Source organism: Delphinapterus leucas, chromosome 18 (assembly GCF_059928025.1).
Source record: "Delphinapterus leucas isolate spDelLeu-1000000601 "Yukka" chromosome 18, BTC_Dleu_Yukka2, whole genome shotgun sequence".
Classification (NCBI taxonomy): domain Eukaryota; kingdom Metazoa; phylum Chordata; class Mammalia; order Artiodactyla; family Monodontidae; genus Delphinapterus; species Delphinapterus leucas.
In genome coordinates, this window is record NC_143146.1 from 74,468,650 (window position 1) to 74,484,691 (window position 16,042).

The 16,042-nt window shown below is 39.8% G+C and overlaps 1 protein-coding gene across 2 annotated transcripts in view; it reads left to right on the forward strand.

The window, feature by feature from the left end:
- USP12 (ubiquitin specific peptidase 12) overlaps window positions 1–16,042 on the forward strand; it is an 80,790-nt gene that overhangs the window by 38,031 nt on the left and 26,717 nt on the right. For both annotated transcript variants that reach the window (XM_022574534.2, XM_089899705.1), the window contains exon 3: window positions 8,341–8,554. In XM_022574534.2, the coding sequence (XP_022430242.1) occupies window positions 8,341–8,554 (214 nt within the window). The remainder of the gene's footprint in view (window positions 1–8,340; window positions 8,555–16,042) is intronic.

Sequence of the window (16,042 nt, forward strand, 5' to 3'; positions counted from 1 at the left end):
TTCCCACCCCACAAAACGTCTCTGACCCTTTAGAGGTGAGTCCGTTGTTACCCATTTGTCTCTTAGAGACATTTGGGCTACTTCTCCTCCGTCTGCCTTCTGTTTTCTAGAAGTTCGCTGATACCTCTAATCTCTCATTGTCGTCTTTGGCCTTTTGAGTTTTTGCCTAATCTGTTCTTTTACTGTCATTTTATTAGGGTATCGTGGGGAGGAGAGTTAAATGAATATATTTAATTTTTCTTGTTTATTGAGCAGGCTGGCCTCTACTTCTGATATCTGAAATGCGCATACTTACAGAGTTGTCTAGTGATCAGAAGCCTCCTTTCAGTTCTGGGGGTGGCAGACCCCAGCTCTTCAGTCTCGTTGCCCTTTCCCTGTGGCTGTGGCTACCGCCCTTACTTGGCTCAGCCTCCAAAGCTAATTTGTGTCTTAAATTGTAGAAAAGTTGTGCCCATTTTTAGTGTCCCAGAAGAACCCATTTTCCTTAGAGTAGTAGTATTTTCTATATTGAAGGCTGTTTTCCCTTTACCTTCTCCAGCATAAACATTCCAATCTCTCCATTTTGTGTCTAACTGACTTTTTTGCAGATAACCTCAAAACAAGTAAACGAGCCTTAAAGCTCTCTCTATATTATTTTTTCTTCTGCTGGTATGTTGTTTTTAATTGGATACCAGTATCCAAATACCAGTGTTGATTGTGTGTAAAAAAACAAACAAAAAAGTTTCTAAGAAGGTATCATTTTTACTACTTCATGTGTATCAGTCTAAATTCAAAAGGTAGAATTTGTATTTCTCCCTGAAGCCGAGTAACCGAGATTCAGTAAAACCAAGGAAAGCAGGAATTTCTGAGAACAGTTTCTGATCTCTGGGCCTGGTTATTATGATGAGGAATTGAGATCCCTAAGGTAGCCAGGGCTCCAGCTGTGAAAGATTGAGGAACACCTTGAATTACACGCAGAAATAAATTGGTGGTCGGAGTAGATGCAGCAGAACTAGGATAGTGATGAACTGCTTCTTTGATCTGTGCCCTCAGGCTACTTTGCAGCTGTGTTGCGTACCTTTAACCGTTTTCCATAAGCTCTGTTTTCAGCTCTTAAACTGTCATCACCCTTCTCTCTCGTTTCCTTCCCCCTTTTTTCTTTGTAGAGCTATCACACTATTATAGAGCCCCTTAAAAATTAAGGTTGGAGCTTTGAGGGGTCGGGGAGATGGCTTAGTTAATTGAGAGATGAACATTTTGACATCTTCCTCCTGTCCCTGTGCCTGTCTGCCAAGTAGTTAGTGTTATAAACAACGTGGAACGTAGCTGCTTTAAGGCACTTGGGGGTTAATCTTTCCTAGCAATTGGATTCTGTTAAAATGAGGCACATGTATATTTTCTTTTCATCAGTCTGTTCTTAGCTAACTGTGCAGGTTCATTTTAATTGCTCTTACAAAAAGCTAATACTGAAAAGGGTTCCCATTAGATCTGCCTGATTGGATCCCTTCTTGCGACCGACCAGTAAGCGGTAGAATCACTCAATAGCACTTGCTTTTGGGAAATAGTGTGTGTATTTGGGCAGTTAGAAAATTAGACTTTTTTTCTTTTTTTTATGGAGAGAAGGGAAAAAAAAAACCCCCAAAACCCCACAGTTAATTAATCTACCAGAAAATTCAGAGTGGTTACTCTTCACTTTGTTAATAACAGTCTGTTTTCCATTATTTTCAGTTGTAGATGTTTTTATCTTGGAGGAATATTTTCACAAATGATAGCTTTTATGGCCATTTACTCTTAATGGTAACTCTGATGCCATCACTGTGATTTGCATAATACATAGAGTGGGGATTTCCTGTTGGGTTAACTCTTGTGAATACGTTAGTATTTCTGATGGTACAGGATGTTAGGAGAGGGGAAATACTTGTGTGGCTCGGGGTGCAGAAGCCACCTTGAGGAGGGAGAGGAGCCTGTGGAAGCTTTTCTTTTGCTGTGAAATACCCCCCCTTACGTGTCTGCTGTTTATAGTCAGCTAAATTCTTTGAAAACTGATTGTTTAATCTGATAAACCAGATTGCCTTTTTCCTTTGTCTTGTAGCTAATGAGTACTTATTTTAGTAAAGTTGATAGTAGTGACTTAGACTAGTAGTATCTCTTTCCTACTTTCCGTGCAGTCTCTCCATTTTTAAAAAATTTTATTATTATTATTATTTTGGCTGCACTGGGTCTTCGTTGCTGCACGCGGGCTTTCTCTAGTTGCGGCGAGCGGGGGCTGCTCTTCGTTGTGGTGCCCGGGCCTCTCACCGCAGTGGGTTCTCTTGTTGCGGAGCACGGGCTCCAGGTGCGTGGGCTTCAGTAGTTATGGCTCACGGGCTCTAGTAGAGCACAGGCTCAGTAGTTGTGGCGCACGGGCTTAGTTGCTCCGCGGCATGTGGGATCTTCCCGGACCAGGGATTGAACCCTTGTCCCCTGCATTGGCAGGCGGATTCCCAACCACGGCGCCAGCAGTGAAGCCCAGTCTCTCCATTTTTAATAGCCTTTTAAAAATCATTTCATTATATGATTTTATTTTAATTTTCTAACACAATAGGTTCCCAAACACAAGTAGGTTTGTGGGGCTAGACCGTTATAAAAGTCTTTTTAACCTGAATTGCTAGTAGTCACTAGTTGGAACTCTGAACCCAGGGAACAGGGGCCATTATGGAGGAGAGTGAGAAATAAAAATGGAAGGTTTTGTAGGTTGTAGGTTGTAAAGTTGATTAGGCCTGTGTCTCTTGGTTCTGTTTTCTTTTGCATTGGTTTCCTTTTCCTTTAGCTTCTCTCCAGCTGATGGCCATCTTATATCATCAGAGATCCCAGACCGTCCATATCAAACCTGACCAAAGAACTCTGCCCCAAGGCCTCTGGCCAGATTGGATCCAGTGCCCGACCCTGTTGCAGGGTCTACAAAAGAGCTTGTGACTGACAGTCGTACAGAGCTTGCACAGAGAAGTCGGTTCCCGTGAGGAAGCCTGGGGCAGGGGGGCAAGGGAGCGGGGAGGAACAGATGTCCATGAGAATCTGGATTAGGTTCACCTGGCTGCAGAGAGGGGGTGGGTAGACTTATGTAAAACAGGGCCACCTAAACAGATTGTGGTTGGGGGAGGAGGGCCTTCCCGTAGAAGGGAGGGTGTTCACAGGATGGCACCCTCGCCAGCCAGCATGGAGGACCGTGGGGCACTTAAACATTTAAAAACATTTTTTAAAGGTAATACTGTTGACATAATTGTGATTAAAACCAGTAGTTTCCAAATGAAATATGTAAGATGATTCATTGGGGGCCAAAGTATGAGCATTTCTAGTGTTTATTTTTATCTGAAAAGGAAAGATATAGGTTAAGCTTTACTAATTCTTAATAATTGGTTGACGTTGGCACCCATACTACTCTGTCCATGTGTGTAGTGTTCCTATGTCATTGCGAGTTGCATAGTACCAAAGGCTAACAGTATCACCCCTCTTACTCATTTGTGCTGTTGCAATCTATTATGATTCAAGTGTAGACTTAGGGACTACAGGATTTAATCTATTTCAGCTAAGCTAATTTTTCAAAAGGGACAGATGGCTCAAAAAGGTTGTTTCAAAAATAACCATGTAGTGATGAGGTATTCCGAACCATGGTAAGTTCTTCATGCAGATCATTCATTTAATTCTTTACAAGGTTGTAGAGGTGGGTGCTGTTATAAATGTCATTTACACATGAGGAAACCGATGAAGAGAGAGTGGCTTGGTAGTTTCCTAGGGTCGGGTAGCAGAACCAGACTTGAACCTAGATAGCTTGGTTTCAGATCCTGTGTGCTCAGTGGCCAGGCTTTGCTGCTGTCAAGACAGATAATTACTTAAATGAATTCAAACAAATTTGATAGATAGGATCGACGATCTAATACCATAGTTTAGAAAGTAAAGGCTGTCAAGGAGAGAGTCTTTTCCACTTGGACCTATGTATGTATCTTTACGAAGATACCTTTTTCAACTTTGATATCCCTTAGAACTACATAGCCAAATAACTGAACTGTCAAATCACTCTATTAAAATCTATAACACATAGTTTACAAAAAAGCATACTAAGTCTCATTGCTCTTACTTAATAATTTTTAGTGAAAATAAAAAATTAATAATTTGAAATGTTCATCTTAATCACATTTGTTATATTTTTAGTGTACATAATGTAGTATATATATTATTTCTAAACAAATAATGCATGTATTAGGGATATGTGCTCAAAATGATCTTATTGATGGGGATATGAGAAATCTTTTTTTTTTTTTTTTTTCCCCAAGACTCAGAGAAAGCAGGGATAGGTCACTGTGTTCAATAAACAATTGAGAAGTCAGTGATCAGGTCTTTAATATTTGTTTCCCCTGATTTTAAACCTGGTCATGCCTTTGATCTTCAGAACCAGCTGAAAAAGCACAGGGTAGGTTTCAATCCTATTCAGAAGCAAGAGTGCAGAGGAAATCATCCCAGACAGTCTTTTGCATGAAAGCTATATACTTGAACGATGTGTTTTTAGGTTTCAGAAACTTCAGTGAAAGTCACTACTAAAAATCAGGGAAATTGAAGGAAAAGCTTCAAAGTTACGAATAAGATTGAAAGTTAGTTTATTCTGGAGAAATAGTAGTAGTTTCAACCTTTACTTTTTCTTTAATGGGGTTGATGAAGGTAAGTAAAGAAGACCATAGTAGAAAGCCTCCAAGGTTGGTTGTAATGTTACCTATTGCTTGTAGTCAGAAGCTTAGCAGGAGGCGGACTTCAGCATTCTCCACATGCCAGTTCCATCGCTTATTTTATTTGCTATTTTATTAGTGGGTCAAGCTTCATCATCATAAATGTTTCTAATATACTGTGAGCTGCTGTCTTTTGTTTATCTGCCTGCTCTGTGGAAGTTGTTAGAGTTCCCTGTTGTTTATTCTTTAATAAAATGTCCAAATTATGGGGATTGTATCTTCTGTTCAGTTTACAAAGCCATAGTTTGTTGGTCATTGGAGTCATTAGACTGTTGTACAATTACTAGTATTTTTCAGACTAATTAATACTGATTAATTGGTAAGATAATCTTAGTAGTATTGGAGATTCTACTGCAGGTGTACTTAGCCCCTGGATAGGCTTTATTGAAGGATATCCATGGTTGTATTCATGATCAATGATATCTATGCATCATTGTCATATACTTTTAGCATTTCTCTGGAAAGCCTGTAAACACATCTGTCTTTACGAAATCAGTTCTTGGCTCCGACTAGCAATGTGAACATAGAAGTTGTAAATCTTCGCTGAGTCCGTTGTCCTGTTCCTTTTTTGGGGTATTTAACTTCTTCCTCTGTTCCCTGAGTATCTTGTAAATTGGTAGTTCAATCTAGACACTTGGTTAAAGTTTAGGGATTTTATTTTGTTTTTTAAGGCAAGAATACTTTATAGGAATTGCTACATATTTCTTGGTGCACCACATCACGGGATGTAAAGTTTTGGCTGTTCATTTTGAGTGATGCTGGAATGCATTGGGCGTTCAGGTCTGAGCCCCCCATTTTAAAGTTCCCCCCCAACCTTTAACCAGATGTTTTAGGTATCCAGGGATAATTATCACCCAATCCATTATTTACAATGATTTCTTCTGGATTTATTAGCCAGAATTATTCTCTAAACAATAACTTTAAATGCCCCCTGAAATACGGTTTTTATGAGAAAGGTGGGGTAAAACTTTGATGCTTTCCTTTTTTATATTCTTGTTTACAACTTCCACTGGAGACTAATAAACCACATAGATATTTGTGTAGTTGATGTGCTTTTTAATCCATTGCAGTAATTCTTTTTTGATGAAAGTTGGCTCTTCAAGCCACACAAAAAGATATTCCAGGCTAATCTTGTACATTGTACATTTCCTGTCCATTGCGTTGTATAGCCATATCAGTAAGTCGTCCTAGTTCCTTTCTGTGGGAAAAGGGTTTTTAGAGGCCACAATCTGGATGCAGGGGAAATTTATTGATGTGGAGGCCTTTTCAGTGGACAGAACCTGAGAACGCAAACACACACACACACTTTGAGATTTACAAAGAGGCATGAGTTTATACTGCTATTTCTAATTCCAATTTAACTTTAAAGGGCTTTTACTCTTCTGACTTTTACTATTGTATCTTTTTTCCTTTACGTTAAAAAATTTGATTATGGGCTTCCCTGATGGCACAGTGGTTACGAATCTGCCTGCCAATGCGGGAGACGTGGGTTTGAGCCCTGGTCCAGGAAGAGCCCACGTGCTGCAGAGCAACTAAGCCCATGCACCACAACTACTGAGCCTGCACTCTAGAGCCCGCATGCCACAACTACTGAGCCCACGAGCCACAACTACTGAGCCCGTGCACCACAACTGCTGAAGCCCATGCGCCTAGAGCCCGTGCTCCACAACAAGAGAAGCCACCACAGTGAGAAGCCCACGCACCCCAACGAAGAGTAGCCCCTGCTCGCCACAACTGAAGAAAGCCTGTGCACAGCAACGAAGACCTAACACAGCCAAAAATAAATTTTAAAACATTTTTTTTGATTCCTAGGGGATATTAACATAATTCCTTCCTTGCTTTGTCTTACAGTATACCTTTAGTGGTTTCAAAATAGCAATATCAATGGGTTAATTCTAACAGTGTGAGTACTGAATGCTGTTTTAAGACTTCTTTGTTCTTTTTGTTCTTAGACTGTAGTTCAGTAGGCATGGACAGTAAAAATCCTGTGTTTTAAAGTTATTTGAAGTCATTCTTTTCTTTTTTTAAAAAGCTTTATTATTTATTTTAAAATTTATTTGGTTGTGTTGGGGTTTTTTTCCTGTGCACGGGCTTTCTCTAGTTGTGGCGAGTGGGGGCTACCCTTCCTTGTGGTGCCGGCTTCTCATCGCGGTGGCTTCTCTTGTTGCGGAGCACGGGCTCTAAGCGCATGGGCTTCAGTAGTTGTGGCTCGTGGGCTCTAGTTGTGGCACACAGGCTTAGTTGCTCTGCAGCGTGTGGGATCTTCCCGGACCAGGGCTCGAACCCGTGTCCCCTGCATTGGCAGGCGGATTTTTAACCACTGCACCACCAGGGAAGCCCTCACTCTTTTCTTTACGTAGTTCTACCACCAACTTGGTACACGTTTAGGTCTGATTTATTTCTATTTATTTTCAATTTTAGGAATTTATTCTGTCTTTTTCATTTTAATTTAGTTTTTAAAAATATGGTTACAAGGTAAACTTTTTATAACCGTGTACGTGTACAGCAGCCTCACTTTCATTGCTCTTACTCTTTTCCCTTTCTCTATATATAACCATTTTTATTAGCTTTTGATATATTCTTCCTAGTTTTAAAATATAAGCAAACGTGTGCATGTATTTATGGACATAATTGAAGAGTGCCCGTTCTTCAGCATTCTTCTCCACTTGCCTGTTTCTGGTTACTGTATGCCTGACCCCGCCCCGTGGCAGTTCTCTGAGAACTGTCCTCGTCCCTTGTTTACTCCCCAGCTCCTCAGTGATGGACTTCTAGGGGTTTTATTAGCCAGCTTTGGGAGTCAGTGTCTATTAATGGGAAGGAAAAAAGAAGGCGAAAAATAGTTATTAAACCCTGTGTTATTTTCTCTGTAAAGTAGGATGACTTTCTCCCCTGTTATTAAAGAGAAGGAAACTGAGGCTGAGTGATCAGTCACCTGCTCCAGGCCACGTGGCCAGTGAGAGGTGGGGCTGCAGTTCAGGGTTCAACTCTGGATCCGAGTCCACGTCCTTCTGACGGATGGAGAATAATGTGACCTGGCATTTCAGCATTTCAGTGGTTGTTAGGCTGTCACGTTGATGACTTTTTCATCTAATATTTCAGAGTATCTTGTTTTTCCTTATTTTTTGTTTTTGTTTATTTTTTGGATGGCACTGAAGAACCTGATAGTAAACCTCACTCTTATGTTTTTTTTAAAAGAATTTTTGAGAGTTACATTTTTACACGTACAGTATAGAAAATGCTTTGTATACAACCAGTACTATCATAACAATGGGAATTGGAAAAGGAATTCGCCAGAAGCCTAAACCTTAACTAATCTCACTATTTAAACTATGTAGTTCTTTAACTCAGTTTTAATAAAGGCCAAATTTATTGCATGTATTTTTCTTCCGTTTGAACCTGAAACTGATGCCAAGAGCATCCATTTAATGTTAGAATGGGTAATTTGCAATCAGGACAATTATTTGTACTCTCAGATACCTTTTAAGTTATGAGGATCATCAATTCCCTATCTTGTCTTTCTCTTCTCTCAGCTTTAGACATAGACATTCTTTCTCTGAAAGCTGTGTTGCCTCAAATTTAACAAAAATGTTTTTTTCTATTCTAGTTTGGGAATACTTGCTACTGCAATTCAGTTCTTCAAGCACTTTATTTTTGTCGTCCATTTCGGGAAAAAGTTCTCGCGTACAAGAGTCAACCTAGGAAGAAGGAGAGTCTTCTTACGTGCTTAGCAGACCTCTTCCACAGCATCGCTACCCAGAAGAAAAAGGTTGGAGTCATACCTCCTAAGAAGTTCATAACAAGATTACGGAAAGAAAATGGTAATTCTTCTACTTCTTTTTTTTTTTTTGCGGTACGTGGGCCTCTCACCGTTGTGGCCTCTCCCGTCGCGGAGCATGGCTCACGGGCCCAGCCGCTCCGCGGCATGTGGGATCTTCCCGGACCGGGGCACGAACCCGCGTCCCCTGCCTCGGCAGGCGGGCTCTCAACCACTGCGCCACCAAGGGGAGCCGTCTTCTGCTGCTTAATGTATTGCTTGTTTAACAGGAAGATCAGGTGCAGCAAGCATCAGCTGACGATGCGTTCAGCTGCTGAAAAGCCAACGGGGACGTTGCTGCCTCTCATGCAGTGCCAGTCTAGTGAGGAGATGGTCACACAGTGACTACTGTGAGGTGTGAGCGCTGCTTGAAGTAGGTTGTACAAAGGTCAAATTCTGTGTGCCAGGAACTGAGAAATCATAATTTCTCTTTTTTGCCTGCTTGGCTTTTCTATCAAGAAAAGTTGTGGGGGTTTGGGGTTTTTTTCTTTCACTTATTGTTCATTTGTTGTTCTCATAATGCTTTCGTGTATGTTAACTCATTTGATCCTTACGATAACCTGATGAGAGAGCACGTTATTTACCCCATTTTAGCCGTGAAAAAAACAGAAGCTAAAAGACTTGCCAGGAGTCACACCCCAGGGAAAGGAAAGACCTAACACAATAAAGTAAACTTTCTGGCTTAGGGTAGGTAGTTTTAACTTTACCTCCTGCCCCCACCCCGCTTTTAAAAATAGTTACTGATTGCATCCCACTTCTCTTTTCTCTCTTAAAATATTTTTCATTTAATTTTCATAGCAAGTGCATAAGTTAGACATTACTTCCTCACTTTATGTGATGTCACTGGCTCTCAGAGACGTTAAGGTCACCTGTCAAGCCCCACACTTCTTCCTGACATCTGAGCCCAGTGTTCTGTCCAGTGTGGTGTGCTACCTCAGAAGGTTCAGATGGACTCAAGAAACATGTAGAATTCTGCTTGTTTGTTCGTTTGTTTGGATGTAGGCATTTCAGTCATTGTAGAAATAAAATTGAGTAGTATTTTTCGTTAGATTTGTTATCTATTAAATATAATGATGCGCACAGAAATATGACTTGAGAAGTCTTTAGTGTTGGTTTTTAAACACATCAGTGGGGAGGCCTGCCCTTAAGTCAGTTGACACTGTTCATTATCACATGAATTGAGATGAGCATGGGTCATATCTCGTTCCCTAAAACATATGAAGGTGCTGAAATAATGTGGCGCTAGGTTACTACTCTTTTCTTTTTTTTGGTACGCGGGCCTACTCACCGTCGCGGCCTCCCTTGCCGCGGAGCACAGGCTCTGGACGCGCAGGCCCAGCGGCCATGGCTCATGGGCCCAGCCGCTCTGCGGCATGTGGGATCTTCCCAGACCGGGGCACGAACCCGCGTCCCCTGTATTCGCAGGCGGACTCTCAACCACTGCGCCACCAGGGAAGCCCTAGGTTACTACTCTTGAATCTGATACCTATGTTAAAGATTTTGTTCATTTTCTCCATATACAAATATAGATCAGTTGATTAATTGCTCACGAAAACACATCTTTTTTGTGTTCCCCTGACTAAAGCTAAACCTACTTACTTTCTTGAACTGCAGATATGTATAGTATCTTCTGTTGGTAAGAAAGCCAAGTACAACTCTGTTAGAATGTGGACTGAGTGATTCAAGTCTTCTCAGAGAGCCCTTTTGTCTGTATTGGTAGTAAACTTGGAAAATTTTGTCCTGGTAGAAAACTCATGTACTGTTAACCCGTGAGCAACATGGGTTTGAACTGCGCGGCTTCACATATATGAGGATTTTTTTCAATAGTAAATGCTGTGGCACTGCAGCATCTGCAGTGGCTTGAATCCACAGGTGCGGGCCAGGTACAGAGGAACCACGCATACAGGGGGCCAACCGTGAGTTACATGTGGATTTGGAGCTGTGCAGAGGGTCACCTCTCCTAACCCCTGCTTTGTTCAAGGGTCAGCTGTACATGATAATTGAACATGCCATCCTTTCTCAGTGATTTTGTTAGTATTTTAGAAATATTCAACATCGGAAACATAAACTTATACAGAATGCATAGTATTTTCCTTTTCATGTAATAGTGCATTTTCCTTGACCTTATTGTTTAATAGTATATCGCATGTATTCTGTCTTAGTTTGGGCTGCTGTAACAAAATTACCATAGACTGGGTGGGTTAAAGAGTAAACGTTTATTTCTCACAGTCTGGAGGCCAGGCAGTCCAGGGTTAGGGTGCCGGCAGATTCACTGACGGGTGAGGGCTGTCTTCCTGGTTTGCAGACAGCCACCTTCTCGCTGTGGCCTCTTACGGCGAAGAGAGAGGGAGAAGCAAGCTCTCTCGAGTCTCTTATAAGAGCACTATTCTCAGCCCTTAAGACCTAAATGAGATCCCAAGGGTCCCATCGCGAGATGGCATCATACTGGCGATTAGGATCCCATCATACGAATTTGGAGACGGGCAGGTGCATGCAGTCCATAACATTATCTTTACCTGAACAATGATTTTTAAATTTAGATCGACTCTCCTGCTGAACGCAGAGTTCACGTTTCTGTGTTTTGAAAGTTCTGTGTGGTTCAATACCTGCAGCTTCATATGTTTGCTTATCCAAGCTGGGGTATCTTTCCGGTATTTGTTATTTTTTAGGAGTTCAATTTTTTTGAATTTTTTTGTGTGTTTAGGCAGAGTCAGTTGATACACAATAGACTTCTTAATTACTTTGTTGAATGAAATTGATTCCAGAATGAATATTCCAAACCCATCTTTTCATTAGCTTTGTTTCATTTTTCTATACCTCAGAAATAATATTTAATAGACAACCATGTTTATTACTTGATGTTGCTGGCTTTTGTAAATATGTTTTGATTTTTGGCTTTTGACTTTTTTCCCGCTAATTAGAGGAGAGCATGCAAATCAAAGAAGATTTAATAAGGTATCCATTGCATAACTCTAGTGAGATTTTATTGACTGGTTTGTTTTAAATCTCTGGAAAGTGTATTACCTATTTCAACATCTCCACTAACTTTCATTGTTGGAGTGTTCTTTTTTCTTCGTATTAGTTTATTAATTATACACTCTTTTTTTTTTTTTTTGCGGTACGCGGGCCTCTCACTGTTGTGGCCTCTCCCGTTGCGGAGCACAGGCTCCGGATGTGCAGGCTCAGCGGCCATGGCTCACAGGCCCAGCCGCTCTGCGGCATGTGGGATCTTCCCGGACCGGGGCACGAACCCGTGTCCCCTGCATTGGCAGGCAGACTCTCAACCACTGCGCCACCAGGGAAGCCCCTCATTGTAGTTTTGATTTGCATTTTCCTAGTAATTAGTGATGTTGAGCATTTTTTCATGTGCCTCTTGGCCATCTGTATGTATTCTTTGGTGAAATGTCTATTTAGGTCTTCCGCCGATTTTTAAATTGAATTGTTTGTTTTTTTGATATTGAGCTCCATGAGCTGTTTGTATATTTTGGAAATTAATCCTTTGTTGTTTCATTTGCAAATATATTCTCCTATCCTGAGGGTTGTCTTTTTGTCTTGTTTATGGTTTCCTTTGCTGTGAAAAAGCTTTTAAGTTTAATTAAGTCCCATGTGTGTATTTTTGTTTTTATTTCCTTTACTGTAGGAGGTGGGTCAAAAAAGATATTGCTGTGGTTTATGTCAAACAGTGTTTTTCCTATGTTTTCCTCTAAGAGTTTTATAGTGTCTGGTCTTACATTTAGGTCTTTAATCCATTTTGAGTTTATTTTTGTGTATGGTGTTAGGGAGTGTTCTAATTTCATTCTTTTACATGTAGCTGTCCAGTTTTCCCAGCACCACTTTTCTCCATTGTATGTTCTTGCCTCCTTTGTCATAAATTAGGTGCCCGTATGTGTGTGGGTTTATCTCTGGGCATTCTATCCTGTACTGTTGATCTACATTTGTTTTTGTGCCAGTACCATACTCTCTTGATTACTGTAGCTTTGTGGTATAGTTTGAAGTTGGGGAGCCTGATTCCTCCAACTCCGTTTTTCTTTCTCAAGATTGCTTTGGCTGTTTGGGGTCTTTTGTGTTTCCATACGAATTGTGAAATTTTTTGTTCTAATTCTGTGAAGAATGCCATTGGTATTGTGATAGGGATTGCATTGAATCTGTAGATTGCTTTGGGTAGTATAGTCATTTTCACAATATTGATTCTTCCAATCCAAGAGCATGATATATTTCTCCATGTGTTTATGTTATCTTTGATTTCTTTCATCGGTGTTTTATAGTCTTCTGAGTACAAGTCTTTTGCCTCCTTAGGCAGGTTTATTCCTCGGTATTTTATTCCTTTTGTTGCAATGGTAAATGGGAGCGTTTCCTTAATTTCTCTTTCTGATTTTTCGTTGCTGTTGTATAGGAATGCCAGAGATTTCTGTGCATTAATTTTGTATCCTGCAAGCTTACCAAATTCATTGATTAGTTCTAGCAGTTTTCTGGTGGCATCTTTGGATTTTCTATATATAATATCATGTCATCTGCAAACAGAGACAGTTTTACTTCTTCTTTTCCAATTTGTATTCCTTTTATTTCTTTTTCTTCTCTGATTGCTGCGGCTAGGACTTCCAAAACTATGTTGGGTAAGAGTGGCGAGAGTGGACATCCTTGTCTTATTCCTGATCTTAGTGGAAATGCTTTCAGTTTTTCACCATTGAGTATGATGCTTGCTGTGGGTTTGTCATATATGGCCTTTATTATGTTGAGGTAGGTTCCCTCTATGCCCATTTTCTGGGGAGTTTTTATCATAGATCGGTATTAAATTTTGTCAAAAGCTTTTTCTGCATCTACTGAGATGATCATATGATGTTTATTCCTTAATTTGCTAATGTGGTGTATCCCATTGATTGATTTGCATATATTGGAGAATCCTTGCATCCCTGGGATAAATCCCACTTGAACATGGTGTATGATCCTTTTAATGTGTTGTTGGATTCTGTTTGCTAGTATTTTGTTCAGGATTTTTGCCTCTATGTTCATCAGTGATATTGGTCTTTAATTTTCTTTTTTTGTGATACCTGTTTCTGGTTTTGGTATCAGGGTGATGGTGGTTTCATAGAATGAATTTGGGAATGTTTCTCCCTCTGCAACTTTTTGGAAGAGTTTGAAAAGGATGGGTGTTAGCTCTTCTCTGAATGTTTGATAGAATTCACCTGTGAAGCCATCTGGTCCTGGACTTTTGTTTGTTGGAAGATTTTTAATTATGGTTTCAATTTCACTACTTGTGATAGGTCTGTTTATTATTTCTAATTCTTCCTGGTTCAGTCTTGGAAAATTGTACCTTTCCAAGAATTTGTCCATTTCTTTGTGGTTGTCCATTTTATTGGCATATAGTTGTTTGTAGTAGTCTCTTATAATCCTTTGTATTCCTGCAGTGTCAGTTGTGATTTCTCCTTTTTCATTTCTAATTTTATTGATTTGTGTTCTCTCCTGTTTTTTCTTGATGAGTCTGGCTAGGGTTTTTCAGTTTTGTTTATCTTCTCAAAGAACCAGCTTTTAGTTTTATTGATGTTTACTGTTGTTTTCTTCATTTCTATTTCATTTATTTCTGCTCTGATTTTTATGATTTCTTTCCTTCTACTGACTTTGGGTTTTCTTTGTTCTTTCTCTAGTTGTTTTAAGTCTGTAGGGTTAGATTGTTTACTTGAGATTTTTCTTGTTTCTTGAGGTGAGATTGAATTGCTATAAACTTTCCTCTTAGAACTGCTTTTGCTGCATCCCATAGGTTTTGGGTCGTAGTGTTTTCGTTGTCATTTGTTTCTATGTATTTTTAAATTTCTTCTTTGATTTCTTCAGTGATCTCTTGGTTATTTAGTAGCGCACTGTTTAGCTTCTGTGTATTTGTGTTTCTTACAGTTTTTTTTTCCTGTAATTGATTTCCAGTCTCATAGCATTGTGGTCAGACAAGATGCTTGGTAAGATTTCAACTTTCTTAAATTTTCTGAGGCTTGATTTGTGACCCAAGATGTGATCTATCCTGGAGAATGTTCCATGTGCACTTGAAAAGAAAGTGTATTCTACCACTTTTGGGTGGAATGTTCTATAAATATCAATTAAATCTATCTGGTCTGTTGTGTCATTTAAAGCTTGTATTTCCTTATTTATTTTCTGTTGGATGATCTGTCTACTGGTGCGAGTGGCGTGTTAAAGGACCCTGCTGTTATTGTGTTACTGTCGATTTCTCCTTTCATGGTTGTTAGCATTTGCCTTATGTGTTGAGGTGCTCCTGTGTTGGGGCATAAACATTTATAATTGTTATATCTTCTTCTTGGATTGATCCTTTGATCATTATGTAGTGTCCCTCCTTATCTCTTGTAACAGCCTTTACTTTAAAATCTGTTTTATCTGATGTGAGTATTGCTACTTCAGCTGTCTTTTGATTTCCATGTGCATGGAATATCGTTTTCCATCCCTTCACTTTCAGTCTGTATGTGTCCCTAGGTCTGAAGTGGGTCACTTGTAGACAGCATATATATGGGTCTTGTTTTTGTATCCATTCAGCCAGCCTGTGTCTTTTGGTTGGGGCATTTAATCCACTTACATTCAAGGTTATTATCGATATGTATGTTCCTATTACCATTTTCTCAATTGTTTTGGGTTTGTTTTTGTGGGTCTTTTTCTTCTCTTGTGTTTCCTGCCTGAAGAAGTTTCTTTAGCATTTGTTGTGAAGTTGGTTTGGTGGTGCTGAATTCTGTTAGCTTTTGCTTGTCTGAAAAGCTTTTGATTTCTCTGTTGAATGTGAATGAGATCCTTGCTGGGTAGAGCAATCTTGGTTGTAGGTTTTTCTCTTTCCTCGCTTTAAGTATATCCTGCCACTCCCTTCTGGCCTGTAGAATTTCTGCTGAAAAATCAGCTGATAACCTTATGGGGATTCCTTTGCATGTTATTTTTTGATTTTCCCTTGCTGCTTTTAATATTTTTTCTTTGAATTTATTTTTTGTTATTTTGATTAGTATGTGTCTTGGTGTGTTTTTCCTAGGGTTTATCCTTTATGGGACTCTCTGTGCTTCCAGGACTTGGGTGACTATTTCCTTTCCCATGTTAGGGAAGTTTTGGACTGTAATGTCTTCTCATATTTTCTCAGACCCTTTCTTTTTCTCTTCTGGGACCCCTATGATTTGAATGTCGGTGCGTTTAGTGTTGTCCCAGAGGTGTCTTAGGCTGTCTTCATTTCTTTTCATTCTTTTCTCTTTATTCTGTTCCACAGCAGTGAATTCCAGCATTGTGTCTTCCAGGTCACTTATCCATTCTTCTGCCTCAGTTGTTCTGTTATGGATTCCTTCTAGTGTATTTTTCATTTCAGTTACTGTGTTGTTCATCTCTGTTTGTTTGTTCTTTAGTTCTTCTAGATCTTTGTTAAACATTTCTTGTATTTTCTCAATTCGTGCCTCCATTCTATTTCTGAGATTCTGGATCATCTTTACTATCATTACTCTGAATTCTTCTTCAGGTAGATTGCCTA